This window comes from Phaseolus vulgaris, chromosome 2, assembly GCF_051622355.1.
Source record: "Phaseolus vulgaris cultivar YP4 chromosome 2, ASM5162235v1, whole genome shotgun sequence".
NCBI lineage: Eukaryota > Viridiplantae > Streptophyta > Magnoliopsida > Fabales > Fabaceae > Phaseolus > Phaseolus vulgaris.
Window position 1 is genome coordinate 49,534,874 of NC_143499.1, and position 17,822 is coordinate 49,552,695.

The window sequence follows — 17,822 nt, forward strand, 5'->3', positions numbered from 1 at the left end:
GTATTAACGAGAAGCAACATTGCTTCCACTGGATTCTTCAATGTCAACAGCACCACCATATTTATCATCTTTCTTTTTGGAATAAAGAGGGCATATGCCGCATTCTTTTATTGTGATGCCAACGTCAGGACTGATCTCAAAAGTGAAGCTGCGAGCATCACACAGCCTAGGGCTTAGGGATTCCAAGTTAAATTTCCAGACGATTGTGTGATCTTTATCAACAACTCTGTATTCACCATTCCATTTGAAATATCTGTTTAACATATGATTATTTGCAATGATATGTGTGCCATCATCATCAGATTCAAATTTTAGGCTGTAACGAAAAAAGCCATATCTACCTCTAACAGAATTCGTATCTAACACTCCAAAAGCTACACACAAAGCGAAACCAGTGAGCCTATCATTGCTGCAGAAACTTAAATCTTCATTTATAGTCAGTGAATGTCCCTTCCCACGAAAATGGAACCAACCAGGAACTGTACTCCCTGGAAAACAGAAGAACACAGACCTATATCTATCGTCGGTCATCCTAAGCCTTGCATCCTCCTCAATGATAGCACGACCACCTGAATCCAGTTGTTGAGCATTGGTGAAATGAAATTTGAAGACACCCTCTTTGGAATTTGACAAGTTTAGAACAAGAGAATTTGGCATCACTCTTCTAATGGATGGGCAATCCAATGCCACGAGTTGTTGTAGAAATGATGGAATCGGTGGGATGCATTCAAGCTTTTTGCAGTCGCTTAAATCAAGCAATTTCAAGCTTGAAAGATGACCAATGCTCTCAGGAAGGTTCACGATTCCGCTATCACGCAGTGACAGTTCCACTAATGACGTCAAGCGACCGATGTGTGTTGGGATTTCTGTTAATTTGGCACACCCCGAACAATCAAGTTTAGAGAGAAGCTTCAGATTAACAATGGAGTTTGGAAGTGACTCGAGATCAGTGCATTTGGGGAGCTCCAGGGATCGAAGATTAACCAAATTGGCAAATGAGGAAGGCAGTTCTTTAACAGCCGTAGATGTTAAGTTAATGTGAGCAAAAGTATGAGCCGGCTCCCTGATCTCTGGGAAGGTCCTCAGGCTTGAACAACCACACAAATCAAGCCTCCTCAACTTCAAATTGAAAATGGTGCTTGGAAAAGTTTGAAGTGAACTACAGTGGGTAAGGTCTAACTTGCATAGTCCGGTGAGGCTTCCAATGGATGATGGAATAATCTCAAGATTCAAGCAACATCTCAAACTCAGTTGTTGAAGCCCTACCAAACGTGTCCAAGATGAAGGTAGTGCATGTATGGCTGTGTCGTCTAAGATGAGCTTCTTTAGATCTTCCAACGTGTCCTGAATCTCGGGTAAATTTTCCAATTTTGAGCAACCACTGAGACAAAGTTGATGTATGAATTTCATATCAGAAAGGTCAATTGGAAAGATTGTAAGAGAAGAACAGTCAGAGAGATCTAAGCCAGAGAGACTGTTGAACACTTCTGAGTCTTCTGAGTCTTCTGAGTCTGTAGCATTATTAGCATTTATCTCTTTCATCATATCCGGTTCCTGACGCTCCAGTATGACATGAGGGAGAAATTTATTTTGATGTTCACTCAATGAAAACATATTAAGCTTCCGACAACGGAAAAGAGTAATCCATCCTGGTGATGTGCATAAAATGTTGCTGGGAATATTTACACTATTCAGATCAAAACAATTATCTAAACATAAATATCTGAGCTTGGTGAGGAATATCGAAGAGTGAACTTCAATCAACTTGTAACAAGCACTCAGGTTTATTTCTTCAATATTCGGTGACGTAGAAAGGTCTGGTATTCTAGTAAGTTCCCAAGAACGACTCAGGTCGAGCCTTTTCAAGTTGGGTAAATTCTGCCACAAATAGTAAATGAATGAGGTAACAAATAAAAACTACTTTATCTATTTTTCTTCGGTAAACTAATTTATTTTTCAGAAATGATGAAAATTATAATTAAATTAACTAAACTATATAAAATTCCATTTACATAACTACTTTTCATATTAAAAAACTATATAAGATCTTGAAACTATAAGTAATATCTTAAAAATTTAAATAATAATAATGATTTCTACTCATCCTTAATTTTTGTTGGTGAAATCTTGATTTTGGGATAATATCACTTAAACTTAAGAAATATTTGGCATTAATGAACTCTAAACAAATTCATATAACATATCAAGACATCACTTTCAATCCAAAATTTTAAATTAATAGGTTTACGAATTTTCTTTATATGTTGTTCATCATACCAATTTCTAGCCAATGCAAGACTTTCAACTCTAAGTGTGTGTTTGGATTGAGGAGTGAATGTGTGAGGATGTGAGAAGAAAGTGGGAAGAAAGTGAGGTTGTTTGAATTGGGGTACGTTAGAGGGAATGTGTGAAGAAATTTTATGGAAGTTTGTGACTGATATTATAGTTGTGAGGGAGTTTTAATTTTTTTTTAAATTGTTAAATCTTACTTTACAAATTTATCCTTGGCTATTAAATTTTTTTAATAATGAAATGATTTATTTTTGTTTAAAAATAAACAACTTTCACATATTTCATAGATTTAAAAATTAAAATTAGAAAATAAATATATATTAAATATAAATAGATATAATTTAAAAATTATAATTATAAAAAAATATATTCAACAAATTACATAAAAAAAAAACTTCAAATAATTTCTTAAAATATTAAACATGCATTATAAAATTAGAAAATAAATCAGAAAATAAATCAGATCTTATATAAATAAAAGATAATATTTTTTATTATTAAAAACCTATAGTAATGAAAATTAAAAAAACTATTATCAAATATAATGTAATTAAAAATAGAAATAATTTCATAAAAAACTATTATCAAATAAATTACTAACTTATAAACATAATAATTATAAAAAAAAATATATTAATATAAACGCAATAACAAATTAAATAAAAAAAGAACTTCAAATTATTTCTTAAAATATTAAATATATACTATAAAATTAGAAAATAAATCACATCTTATATAAATAAAAAATACTATTTTTTAATATTAAAAACCCTTGTAGATGAATGAGGGTAAATTCAGAAATAACACATGCTGATGTGGTTTTCCCTCTACATCTTTTCATTTTGAGGGAAAAAGATATTTACTGTTCACATGTATATTCTCTCCTCCTCTTCCCTGTAAAACCATGGATCCAAACAATTGATATCCTCTCACTTCTTTTCTTGTGAACAATACATCCATGGAAGCAAACAGAGCCTAAGAGATGAAGTGGTGTACTTTATGCTTCTATGACTTGTTGGATATTGCAACATGTACCATTGCTAAAATGTTTGAATGAAGTTGAAGTCGAAGTCTCTCTCTTTTTAGAGATATTCGCTCAAGCGACAAGAGGTTGATTAAGCAAGAGAGAGATCGTTTTAATTCTCTCTTATATGCAATTGTTGTCGTTCAAACAATGTGGAATCATTCAAGCAAAGAAGTCTTCTTTTGGGTTAGGAAACAAGGTTGTTCAAGCGAGATAAACTCGTCCAAAGAATTTAACTCTAGTAGTGAAATGTTGTTGTGTGATTTAGCCAAGTGTTTGTATCTATAAAACTAATGATGACGATGATAAGATGCATGAATATGTATACACAAGTATATGATATACCTCATGTTATACATTGTATGTGATTCAATTGATGACCATTTATTTTTAGGTCATTTATAGGTATATTTTGACCTTTTTATGAACATGTGACGAGAGATATCTGAGATTGTATTATGACCCTAATGAGTCGAAGTATCAAACACAAAACTCATTACAGGAAAAAAGATATTTTGTGCATCAGTTATGATATGATCACATCAATTAAAGCATGAAAGGTTGAGAAGTTGAGTATGATAGATTGTTTTGAATTATAGTTGAAGATTCATGTATTCTTGGATCGAAATGACTTAGGTGTAATTTACTATAGTGTGATTTGGCGTGAAAGTATAAATGGACTTATATATGTACTATATTGTATTTAATCCTTAGTGAGTGAATGCCTGAACGGTTAATATCGTACTTAATATGAAAACAAATAATATTGTACGTGACATTAGAGATGTCAAATAGGTTTAGAAAATTATATTTTATTTAAATTTAATTATCTTTTTAGTCTTTATATTAATGATCAAAAGTCAATTCAGATTTTTAAAAAGTTCAATATGATTTAATTTTTTTAAAAACAATTCAATGTGATTCCTTCTAGTATATTGTCCTTATTAAAATATTTTTACCTTAATGATTCTGCAACTGCTAAGTTATATGTGTTGTTATCACATTGAATTGTTTTAAAAAAAAGTTGGAACCACACAAATTGTTTTAAAAAGTTGAGACTAAATTGAGAATGAAGTTAAATTTTGTCTATTAATATAGGGACTACAAAAATAATTGAATCAAATATTACTATTTTTGTGATGTATATTTATATATAAATAATTTTGAGAATTTAGAGTTACAATGTGTTATATATCATATATATATATATATATATATAATTCTTTTTGGTAATGTATCCTGTAGTGGAGACTACGCACATATAAATATCTCTTATAAAGTAAGAAAACAAACACTCTATAGAGAGATTGGGTGCGTTTCTGATTAAATTAATTAATGCAGTCTAGGGACAATTATCGCTCTAGTATTTCATTTTTTTTTTTTTAATGTTGAAATTATAATTATACAATTTCATTTTTAGATATTAAAATGATAGTTTTCATTTACAGATTAAAATATTACTTGTTTCTTTTAAGATTTTTTTGTATTATAATTATTTGTTGGCTGAATTGTTTTAGGTTAACATGTTTTCTTGGGCTAAGATATTGTGAGGTTTTATTACATGCAGGCACGTGACTATTTTTTTTTATTCTAGTTATATAAATCAGGAAAAATAAACTATTTTGACACCGTTTTTCACATTATAACAACAGTTTAACAACTCTATATAATAATAAAATATTAAATTATATTATTTAATTAAAATATAAATTAAATTGTTAAATAAAAAAGTAGGAAAACTGATTGTAGGATAGTATTATGATTATTTTTAACTGCTATCTCCTGATTATTCTTTTCTAATAAAAAAATACCAGTAGCCATTCAAAATGGTAATAACAAACAAGTTTTGATAATTATTTTAATAGCTGAAAATAATATTTGTAGCAATTTTTAATAACCCAAGCTGCATCTTAAATCATAAAAAATAGCATTTTTTTAGATCATATATAATAACATTTCCATAAAAAAATTAAAAAATCTCCCACAGCCAATTGTATTAATTATTAATAATGTATTTATCATTTTTAGATAATTTTATTACTATAAAGACATTTATTTGAGATTGAAATTTTAATTAACACTTTTTGGTCAAAGAATAATATATTTCACTTAATTTTTTTTATTAAATATTTTGTATAGCGCTGAGAAAAAAATAAATCTTATATATATGATCCCTATGTGCTACAAGTACAATATAACATCCTCACACATCACCCACATGAAACAAAACAAGGTGCCTCAATATGAATAAACCAAGATTAATAAGAAATATGAGGTTTCACTAACCAAGCTGAGAATTTTCTGGTTTTACAGCTCCATGCACAAACCTAATACAATGATAAGATATTCCATAGGATGGAGAAAAGTATGATATGAAGAGGATTTACCAATTACCCTTTCGAATGCAGCTCCTCAGGATTCCATAATGAGTTCACTGCAAATGCAACCCAAATATGCTAAAGAAGTTAATGAAACCGAAATATAAAGAATTTGAAGAGAATGCAACTCTGGGACAACAGAGCACCCCATCTCATGCTCAACACAAACATCAAACTATATCTAACAATAACTTAGAAATCTTTGTCCAACAATGAACGAACCCAACAGTAAAATGCCATTGAAAATGTAAATAAAACAAAATAAATTAAAAATGAGAAATTCATGATAAAATTTGAACACTTGTAATGTAGAAGTATTACGATAAGCCAGTTTTGATCCTCACCAATGAAAGACTAATTAGCAGAAGAGCAAGAGACTAGTTGACTGGCTAGCTTTCGGCCTTTCTCTTCCTATCTTCCCTTGAAGACTGTGCAACATTGCTTGGACTGGATTCTTGAATGTGAATAGCACCACTATATTCATCATCTTTCTTTTTGGAATAAAGAGGGCATATGCCGCATTCTTTTATTGTCACCATATGACTGATCTCAAAAGTGAAGCTGCGAGCATCACACAGCCTAAGGCTCATGCTGCTCGCCCTTAGGGACTCCAAGTTAAATTTCCACACAAATGTGTGATCTTTATCAAGAAATCTGCCATCCCATTTTAAAAAGTTGTTTAACTCATCATTATTTCGAATGATATGTGTGTCATCATCATCAAATTTAAATTTTAGGCTGTAACGAAAAGAACCATATCCACCTTTAATATCTAACACTCCAAGAACAACACACAAAGCGAAACCAGTGAGCCTATCATCGCTGCAGAAACTTAAATCTTCATTTATAGTCAGTGAACGTCCTTTGCCACGAAAATGGAACCAACCAGGAACTGCACTCCCTGGAAAACAGAAGAACACACACCTATATGCATCGTCGATCATCCTAAGCCTTGCATCCTCCTCAATGTTAGCACGACCACCTGAATCCAGTTGTTGAGCATTGGTGAAAAGAAATTTGAATACGCCCTCTTTGGAATTTGACAAGTTTGGAACAAGAGAATTTGACATCACTCTTCTAATGGATGGGCAATCCAATGCCTTGAGTTGTTCTAGAAATGGTGGAATCTGTGGGATGCATTCAAGCTTTTTGCACTTGCTTAAATCAAGCGATTTCAAGCTTGAAAGATGAGCAATGCTCTCAGGAAGGCTCACGATTCCACTACCACGCAGTGACAGTTCCATTAATGACGTCAAGCTACCAATGTGTCTTGGAATTTTTGTTAATTTGGCACACCACGAACAATCAAGTTTAGAGAGAAGCTTCAGATTAACAATGGAGTTTGGAAGTGACTCGAGATCAATGCACCCTTGGAGCTCCAGGGATTGAAGATTAACCAAATTGGCAAATGAAGAAGGCTCTGTGATCTCTGGGAAGGTCCTCAGGCTTGAGCAACCACCCAAATCAAGGTTCCTCAACTTCAAATTGAAAATGGAAGATGGAATAATCTGAAGATTGCAGCAACGGCGCAAGCTCAGTTGTTGAAGCCCTACTAAACGGTACAAGGATGAAGGTAGTGCATGTATGGCTGTGTCGTCTAAGAAGAGCTCCTTTAGATCTTCCAACGTGTCCAGAATCTCGGGTAAATTTTCTAATTTTGAGCAACCACTGAGATCTAAGCGAGAGAAATTCTTGCCACTAAATTTTATGGGCACACCATACAAGAGACTGTTGAACACTTCTGAGTATTCTGAGTCTGTTGCATTATTAGCATTTATCTCTTTCATCATATCCGGTTCCTCACGCTCCAGTATGACATGAGGGAGAAATTTATCTTGATGTTCACCCAATGAAAACATATTAAGCTTCTCACAACAGAAAAGAGTAATCCATCCTGGTGATGTGGATAAAATGTTGCTCGGAATATTTACACTTTCGAGATCAGAACAATAATCTAAACATAAATAACTGAGCTTGGTGAGGAATATCGAAGAGTGAATTTGAATCAACTTTGAACAATAACTCAGCTTTATTTCTTCAATATTTGGTGACGTAGAAAGGTCTGGTATTCTAGTAAGTTTCCAAGAACTACTCAGGTCGAGCCTTTTCAAGTTGGGTAAAATCTGCCAGAAAAAGTAAATGAATGAGATAACAAATAAAAACTACTTTATCTATTTTTCTTCCTATTTAAACTATTAGCTACTATCTATTGAGTTTATATTTTACATTACTTAAAAACCACTGTTAAAAAAACCACACTGTGGACTAACAAAACTCTGCCTATAAATTTTATAGTTATTATAAAAAATCACAAAATTTAACGTCTTTTTGTTCCCTACCTAAAATTACATCCTAATCATTTGAACCTAAACTTATTATGTATTCAAAAACTTATGATAGTAATTTATAATCGATCACAATGTCGAAATACTTTATATTATGCATGTATCAACTCACAAAATAAAATGGTGTTGTCTCAGAGTTAAAATTAAACCTTAGTTAAAACAAGTCCATCTTTCCATAATTTATTTTATTAAATACATAATTTGTAATTTATTGTATATTATATTCAAGTTTATGTTATGATAAAAAAAAGTATCTAAGACATTTTTAATTAAATAATATAAAATAAACAACATGAACTCAATTAAATAATACAAATTTTTTGAATACTCGATGGAATAAAAAAATTAATAAAACCCTCAATTTGAAAATAACCAAATTTATAAGATACTTAAAACTTAATTAAACCTACAAATTTTCATTATATGGAATTAAATATTGTAAAGATTTACCACATAAGTTTCATAAGTAGAATGTTTAAACATAAAATTCTTCACGTTGGGAGTTTCTTTCCTCTATCTTATAAGTTTTCGTTGTTTCTTTAATATTTTTTATATGGCTTCTGTCAATGTAATTTTTTTTTTGTTTTAAAATATTATTAAAGATAAAATATAAAGACAGGGTAATTAAATTAAATATAATTTTTATTTTTCAGAAATGATGAAAATTATAATTAAATTAACTAAATTATATAAAATTCCATTTTATTTACATAACTCCTTTTCATATTAAAAAACTATATAAGATCTTCCAAAGTAGATAATACATTCATGGGCCATTAGACAATATGTCTAAAAAAATATATGCAAACTATTAAATTTATAATTATCTTTAATTAGAAGTATGCTGAGTATGACTCAAATAAAAGAAATTTCAAATCGAATAATGTGGAGAAGGCACAAAGGAATTGCAAATGAAAACCTGTATATGTATAATACACAAAACATGCTTTTATAATTCACTTTTATCTTTGAAAGTTTAGAACACAAAGGAACATAGATAGCTTCAAAAACCTGATCTCCTTCCCAGAGTTGTTCAAGATGGCTGGCTGGCATCTCGAGAGTCACTAGATTTTGTGGGCAAAACTTTGGAGGCCAAAATCTTTGAGGGAAATCGTTCCAATAAAGAATCTTTAGAGTGTCCGGCAGACCTACAAGAGATGATTCAAGAGACACAGTTGTTTCGTAATCACTGTAGAAAATGAGCATCCTAAGATTGTCCATCTTTTCGAAACTTTGTGCATGTACTACAACTTCTTTTACTTTGAAACTATGTAATGCTAGTGATATACACTGTATTGCATCTGACCCCTGAAAGTAAATCAATGTAATTAGAAAAAAAAGCATGAAATGTTGCATTTCAGGATGCTTAATGACAGAATATACCTTGTTCTTTCTTAAAACCTCACAAATTTCCTCATAATTAAACAATCGGCTGCGTTTTCCAGGATGCTGAGGACACTCTTTACGAACAATTTCTTTACCCATTTCTTGTATTAGATCGTGCATCAGAATTGTACCATGAAGGACAGATATTAGGCCCCTATCTTTGAGAATATCCATTCCAATCTTAGAAGAGAAACCACAGTCAGCAAGTGTTTCTGCTACCACAATCTCCTCATGACCTCTATAAAAGCAAGCTATGTCAAAAAATATATTCTTCTCCTCCTCCTCCAGCCCATCATAACTTAATTTTAATACATTGAAAATACCAAGATGTTGGCCCTTTTTCAACTTTTGCAACTGACTCTCCCATGCTTCTCTTGTTCTGCCATAAAGCAATGACCCCAAAATCTGGAGAGCTAACGGAATCCCTTTTGCATATCTCAACACCTTTTCTGACAGTTCCCTGTAACCAATTTCTTCTGAAGATTTTTGTTTAAAAGCATGTAAACTAAAAAGTCTCATAGAATCACAAAAATTCAACTCCTTAACTTCGTAGATATCATCAGCTCCAGCATTCTTAAGCACTTGTCTATCTCTACTGGTCATAATGATTCTACTGCCCTGCCCAAAACTATCACTCCCTCCTATTAATTTTTGAAGTTGAGCTGAATCGGTAACATCATCAAGAATGAGGAGAACCATTGTCCGTTTGAGCCTTTCATTGTAATATGGTAAATAAGAGGATTTCTGTTCCTTTAGAAGCTCAGACTGATATTTTGTTCTGATACTATCTATTCCATCCCTTTGTATTTTTTCTTGAACGTCTAAAACAAGGCTGCTGGAATCAAACTGCAATGCCAATTTGTGATATATTTGATTACAAATTGTACTTTTTCCTATTCCTCCCATGCCCCAAATTCCTATGATCCGAACATCCGGTGACTCAGGATGCAACAAGGACTGAATTCCTTTAGTATGTTTTTCAATGCCGATGATTCCTTTATCATAATTGGTGGAATAAAGATTCAATTTTCCCAAAATATCTTCCACAATTTTTTCAACAAGTATGTATTCTGTCCTGGCAGATGATTTAGAAAATAAAGTATAAAAATTCAAGCACAAAAGCTAAACTAAACTAAAGAAAAATTTCAGAGTCAAGAAGAATGAAAATCATTGAATAGATTCACATATCGATTCTAGTTTCGAGTTCTGGATAAAATAAATAAATTAAAAAGTTGAAGGTAAGTTTAGGACGTTATCTTCCTATATTAGTTTGCTTGGTTTAGTAATTGCAAATCATGATCGCAGAAATTCTACAGTAACCGTTGCTGACTTCTGATACTAGGGAGCATACTTGTAGGTACAAAGTTAAGCTATAACATGTGATATGGTTCAGATCTAAGACCGACTAATAGAAATGAAAAAAGAAGCACTTGATTTATGGTGAGATGAACACAATTTTAGTAAATGAAAAGAGATCCTGATTATCTCGATACATGTAATAAATATAATGACCTGGTGACTTTTGAATCCCAGCCTGAAAGTCCAGCAGCTTCTGTGAGAGCATCCTTCCATCCTTGCACTTTGTCGTGCTTAAAGTGCTGCTCATGGTCATCGAATGCTTTTTTGTATCTTTGTTCCTGCTTCCTAATAGTTGATGGATCCACCTTGTAGAAAACAGGTATGACATCCCTTCCATATCTCTTTTTGCATTCAAGTATCTTAGTGAGTTCATTCAAGCACCAAGTGGAAGATGCATAGTTTTTGGAGAAAACGACGACATAAATCTTTGATTCCTCTATTGCAGAGAGCAGTGCATCTGAGATTTCTTGGCCCCGGGGTAGTGTCTCATCAATATATGCTTCTATGTTCTTCGTTTGCAGTGCTGGATGAAGGTGGCTAATGAAGTTGTCACGTGTGTCTTCCCCTCTGAAGCTGAGAAACACATCATGCTTTGTTAGAGAAGTAGACATGGCCAATGATGAAGAACTTCCTGACATTGGAATCGATTTTCTCTCCTTTCTCTGCAACTCTCAGATCCCTTTGTTTGTGAGCAACTTGCATATATTCTATTAGGAAGAAAAATATATATTTCTACCACAAATCTACCACAAATTGGAAAAGCCTTTCAATTTTCTCAAAATATCTTTCACAGCTGTGTTCTGTCAGATACGAAACATTGAGTCAATGGAAGAGTCAACAATTCGTAGAATATTATATTATGGTGTCAATATTTACTAATTTTTTTTATTTCTTTAACATATTTTAGAAAATAACCAGTAATATGACTAAATGAATAAAGATAGTGTAAGAATAACAGGAATAACATTACTACAAATAACAATATATTAATATTAATATGTTTCTTAATAAATTTTACACCCACTGTCTATTAATAAATTAATATATTATAAATATCTATTGATTTTTTATGGGTAGCTTATTTCAGTAACATTTTAGATTAATTTTTTAGATTTTACAAAACATTACATTTTGATTATAATATTTAGGACTGTGATGCAATTTCTGCAATGAAGGCTGGCAGACTAAGTTTCTCAAAGTTTATCTCTATTTTATTAAAGTGTAAAGGCATGGGTTTGGTTGACAGGACAATACTGGTTTTTCATTGCTACTAGTTAATATGTTTCTTTCTTACTGCTATATGAATTTGCTGTCAAATAGCAGTAAATAAAAGACTTCAAATAAAGCATGTGTTTATCATACATGGACTAATGCAGCATTTTTAGTAGAAGGGGCTAATATGATTTTAATCTAGAACAAGATGGCTAAACCCAAAGATGGTGGGAATAATATCCTCAAATCAATTGTTTTGGTTTTCAGTGTAATGTCATTTGTAAGTATCAAAATTTGTTTGTTATCACATTGGAAGGTAGTATCTGTCATGAAATTTGTGGAAGACCTTTACCTATGTTTGCTTTGGGTCTGTTTTACGCCCTCTTGAATTAAGTAAATTTTTAATTGCCATCATGAAATTAGGCTAAATATGTGTAGTTTTGAGCACTTTCTTTCTTCCATTTCAATTCATAGTTTCATACATATTCAATATCATGTGGGAATTAAGTTCTTGCTTTTAAGGTGAATAACAGTTTGTATTCTTGCAGAAAACTATTTTCTAATGCATATAAATTTCATTTTCTATTTTCAGCATTGGATTATGTTATGTAATTTTCCTTTGTATTATACAGAGTAGGATTTTAATGTTTCTACTGAACAGTGCTATCTGTTTTCGTCCATATTCTGATTTTGTTCAATTTTTTTCAGTATGTGCCACATGCAGATCAGATGTAAGGAATTTTCTAATTTTTTTTTTCAAACTTTCTTGTTTGCTTAAAGTTTTCTGTAAGTATTTAACTGTCTTAAGTTGTTAATGAGAACTAAGGACTGAAAAAGAGAATTAGCCATGACATGGTGGCATTATCCTTCTTCAAAACCATTAGTTTTTTTTCCTACAAAGATACATGTCAAGAAAGCAAACCAGGAACAAAAGTGATGTTTAGGATTGCTTTCTCTCTTGTTTACTTGCTTTCTTTTTGTTGGACAATTGTCTTAATTGTCTTAATTGCATTCACACCAAACCTGCAGTAGTTTCAATCCCTTTGGGGTTGTCATAATTGCAGCCTCAAGAGTGGTGGTAACATCAGATATAATTATTAGGTAAAATGATTGATGAAGTATTATTATTATTATATTAATAATATTTTATATTATATTTGATTGATGAAGTATTATTATTATTATATTAATAATATTTTATATTATATTTTTGACTTTTTTATGGTATTTTTTGGGGTTTTTTTTATTAAAGTTTCTTACTTTTATCATTTATGTCGATTCTTTTCATCTCTTTCTCGGTTTGTTTCTTCTATTGTTTTTCATATTGTTGTTTGTGTGTTCGTTGCAACATAAAAATGATTTCTTTTTTGATTTTCTTATAAAAAATTGATTGCTTTTGATGTTTCTATTGATATAAAAAATAACTTAAAATTTAAACTATATTATAAAAGTAAAATAAAAAATTAATGTTGTAAGTGAAATCTGAAAAATAAATAAAAGTGAAATCATAAAACAGTTATTTTATGTATATGACATTTTATGGTCAGAACAAATAGCACAAAGAAAACCATCAATAAAGAGTGTAATAAATATAAACATAATAAATTAAAAATAAAAAATAAAAAACATTCATGTAAACATTAATATGAAAGCAGTTATCACCAACGTATCGGAAATATACGCGATGTTCTCCTTTAAGATCATAAAAATGACGTAAGTTCCCCCATGCATAGGTTATTTCAGGATTCAGCAAATCCATGTTGTACATCACAACATGGGTGTTCCCGTTATTATCTGCCAGCAGCTAGTGGTCATCAAGTTCATTTTGAAATTCAATAGCAAAAGTGCGATCCACAATACCATACTGTTATTTAAAAATCAAAATAAAAACTGTAAGCAAATCATTGAAGTTTGGAAAATCAAATATAATAACATAACCAAGAAAACACATACATCACCCTTAACACTCATTGTCCAGAACATGCCTTTGGTATCCAGTCCGACAATTTTCTTAGCAGTTGTTGTTATCATCTTCATCGTAAATGAAAGGAAGAAATCAAGAGAAGAATATGAAATATGAAAGGACTTATAACACAAACAATGAAAGAGGATTATGTGTATACAATAATTTCAGAAACCACACCTATAAATAACATATTAATATCCAATACGTGAGACTTTTGGGTTTTTCAATTTGCCACCATCCATTCTGACGTTTCATTCTAAACATTTCGAAATTAATTAATATTAATATAATATTTCATTTCATTTCATATTTTTAGATTTGTAAATATTAATATATTAAAATATTAATTAATATTATAATTGTCAGTAGTTGCCAATATGAAAAGACATACCGCACAAATATTGAAATAGGATTATGGATATATAATAAATAGCATATTAATATGTAAAATGTGAGACGTTGAGCTCCCTCAATGCATTTAAAAATTAATTAATATTATAATTATATTTCATATATTTGGCATTTTTAAATTTTAATATAATAATATATATAAGTATAAGTTATATATAAAATAAACTCATAATATAATATATAATATATTAATACATTGATTAGTATTAATTTATAATATATAATATATATAATATATATATATATATATATATATAAAGATTTATATGTAGATAATTATTGAATTATTGAATAAATATTTATATACACATAAATATAAATATATAAAAAAAACATATATATATATATATATATATTAACAAATACATGTATAATTATTTATAAAGTATTATTACTATATTAATAATTTTTTATACTTTTTTACTATTATTACTATATCATTGGAAGAAAAATGTTATAATAATAATATGCACATATATGTTCACATATGCACCATACTCTTTAATTAGATTTTGTTTATTTTATTTAGATACTGCATAAAGGTGAATGGATATTTAACCACTAAAAAAGTTATTTATTTATGAGGGTGCATATTACAAATCATTAGAAGTAAAAATACCATAAAGAAAACAGTAAAAGAAAACTATAAAATGAAAAGAACAGTATCAAAATGTGGACTGGTGTAAGGCACTGTATTGATTCCTTCACATTAATAATGAAATGTCTAATGCATTATACATGTTGAAATCTAATGCATTCACATTATACATCAAATACATGAGGCACTCTGTCAAATTATTAAATTTCAACACTCTTCAGTCCAAAACCTTAGTCTTCCAACATTTTAGTTCACCTCTACAACATTCATGTGGCAGAACCTCTATACAATTTTTTTCCATCTTGATCATACAATTCTTTGTCCAAAAAATGAGCACTTAAACAAATCAGTAGTGAAGAAATATTTCATATTACAGACATGGTAGAGGAAAGCATAACTTACAAATGAACTGTTATTAACAATGTTCTTGTTACATTTCTCCCTGTTACGTTTATTGTATAACTCATGTTAATTTTCCATTTAATTATCAATATTATATCATTTTATTAATTAATTTTTCAATATTATAATTTATATTTTGTTCATAAAGTCATGTTAAATGAAAATCAAAGCCAATAAATTTGTCATTATTTTTTTTTGTGATTTAATTTATGGTTTAAAAAATGCGTTCTGAAGTGTACATAGTCGTCATTTGTGGAAGTGGCGTTCTGCAGTGTACATAGTCGCCGTTTGTGGAAGTGACGTTCTGCAATGTACATGGTCGCCATTTGTGGAAGTGGCGTTCTGCACTGTACATGGTCGTCGTTTGTGGAAGTGGCGTTCTGCAGTGTACATAGTCGCCGTTTGTGGAAGTGACGTTCTGCAATGTACATGGTCGCCATTTGTGGAAGTGGCGTTCTGCACTGTACATGGTCGTCGTTTGTGGAAGTGGCGTTCTGCAGTGTACATGGTCGCCGTTTGTGCAAGCGGCGTTCTGCAGTGTACATAGTCGCCGTTGTGGAAGTAAAAATCTATATATTTTTTTTAGATTTTTATTTAAGTAGGAAATAAAAATATTTAGGATATGTATTTATTTATGATTTTGAAAAACTTAGAAATTTTATTAATTTTAGATTTTTATTCAAGAATGACATTAAATATTTTAGGATATGGATATATTTAGAATTTTGAATCAAATTTTGGTTTAAAAATCATAAGAATTTTTATTTATTTAGGATTTGGAAAATCTTAGAAAGAAAGACAAAGTTTTTAAGAATTCAATTGTCATTAATAAAAATATATAAATAACTTTTTTAAATTAGTAATTTATTGTATAGCTCATGTTAAGTTTCCATTTAATTATCAATATTATATCATTTTATTCATTAATTTTTCAATATTATAATTTATATTTTGTTCATAAAATCATGTGAAATGAAAATCAAAGCCAATAAATTTGTCATTATTTTTTTTTTGTTATTTAATTTATGGTTTAAAAAAAATACTATGAATTAGTTACCAAAAATTTTTACGAAGAAAATAAAGAAGGTAAACATTGTAAAAGTGGCGTTCTGCAGTGTACATAGTCGCCGTTTGTGGAAGTGGCGTTCTGCACTGTACATGGTCGCCATTTGTAAGAGTGGCGTTCTGCAGTGTACATGGTCGCCGTTTGTGCAAGCAGCGTTCTGCAGTGTACAAAGTCCCCGTTTGTGGAAGTAAAAATCGATATATTTTTTTTAGATTTTTATTTAAGTAGGAAATAAAAATATTTAGGATTTGTATTTATTTATGATTTTGAAAAACTTAGAAATTTTATTAATTTTATATTTTTATTCAAGAATGACATTAAATATTTTAGGATATCGATATATTTAGAATTTTGAATCAAATTTTGGTTTAAAAATCATAAGAATTTTTATTTATTTAGGATTTTGAAAATCTTAGAAAGAAAGACAAAGTTTTTAAGAATTCAATTGCCATTAATAAAAATATATAAATACCTTTTTTAAATTAGTAATTTATTGTATAGCTCATGTTAAGTTTCCATTTAATTATCAATATTATATCATTTTATTCATTAATTTTTCAATATTATAATTTATATTTTGTTCATAAAATCATGTGAAATAAAAATCAAAGCCAATAAATTTGTCATTATTTTTTTTGTGACTTAATTTATGGTTTAAAAAAAATACTATGAATTAGTTACCAAAAATTTTTACAAAAAAAATGAAGAAGGTAAACATGGTAAAAGTGGCGTTCTGCAGTGTACATGGTCGCCGTTTGTGCAAGCGGCATTCTGCAGTGTACATAGTCGCCGTTGTGGAAGTAAAAATGGATATATTTTTTTTAGATTTTTATTTAAGTAGGAAATAAAAATATTTAGGATATGTATTTATTTATGATTTTGAAAAACTTAGAAATTTTATTAATTTTAGATTTTTATTCAAGAATGACATTAATTATTTTAGGATATGGATATATTTAGAATTTTGAATCAAATTTTGGTTTAAAAATCATAAGAATTTTTATTTATTTAGGATTTTGAAAATCTTAGAAAGAAAGACAAAGTTTTTAAGAATTCAATTGCCATTAATAAAAATATATAAATAACTTTTTTAAATTAGTAATTTATTGTATAGCTCATGTTAAGTTTCCATTTAATTATCAATATTATATCATTTTATTCATTAATTTTTCAATATTATAATTTATATTTTGTTCATAAAATCATGTGAAATGAAAATCAAAGCCAATAAATTTGTCATTATTTTTTTTTGTTATTTAATTTATGGTTTAAAAAAAATACTATGAATTAGTTACCAAAAATTTTTACGAAAAAATAAAGAAGGTAAACATTGTAAAAGTGGCGTTCTGCAGTGTACATAATCGCCGTTTGTGGAAGTGGCGT

The 17,822-nt window shown here is 29.6% G+C and overlaps 1 protein-coding gene across 1 annotated transcript; it reads right to left on the reverse strand.

Annotated features, from left to right (window-relative positions):
* Positions 1-3: 3 nt before the first annotated feature.
* LOC150029252 (TMV resistance protein N-like) lies at positions 4-11,478 on the reverse strand. Its single transcript, XM_090297972.1, has 6 exons — positions 10,938-11,478; positions 9,423-10,500; positions 9,051-9,347; positions 6,085-7,817; positions 4,276-4,291; positions 4-1,917 (listed from the first exon to the last, which is right to left on the reverse strand). Exons 1-6 carry the CDS (start codon positions 11,420-11,422, stop codon positions 4-6), a joined length of 5,523 nt encoding a protein of 1,840 aa, XP_090154098.1. The 5' UTR covers positions 11,423-11,478.
* Positions 11,479-17,822: the final 6,344 nt, after the last annotated feature.

Coding starts and splice junctions, on each gene's coding strand:
- LOC150029252 (XM_090297972.1), bottom strand. CDS start 11,422: ATGTCAGGAAGTTCTTCATCATTGGCCATGTCTACTTCTCTAACAAAG. Junction 10,501..10,937: donor TGGGATTCAAAAGTCACCAG/GTCATTATATTT, acceptor ATCATCTGCCAG/GACAGAATACATACTTGTTG. Junction 9,348..9,422: donor AGGTTTTAAGAAAGAACAAG/GTATATTCTGTC, acceptor ATTTACTTTCAG/GGGTCAGATGCAATACAGTG.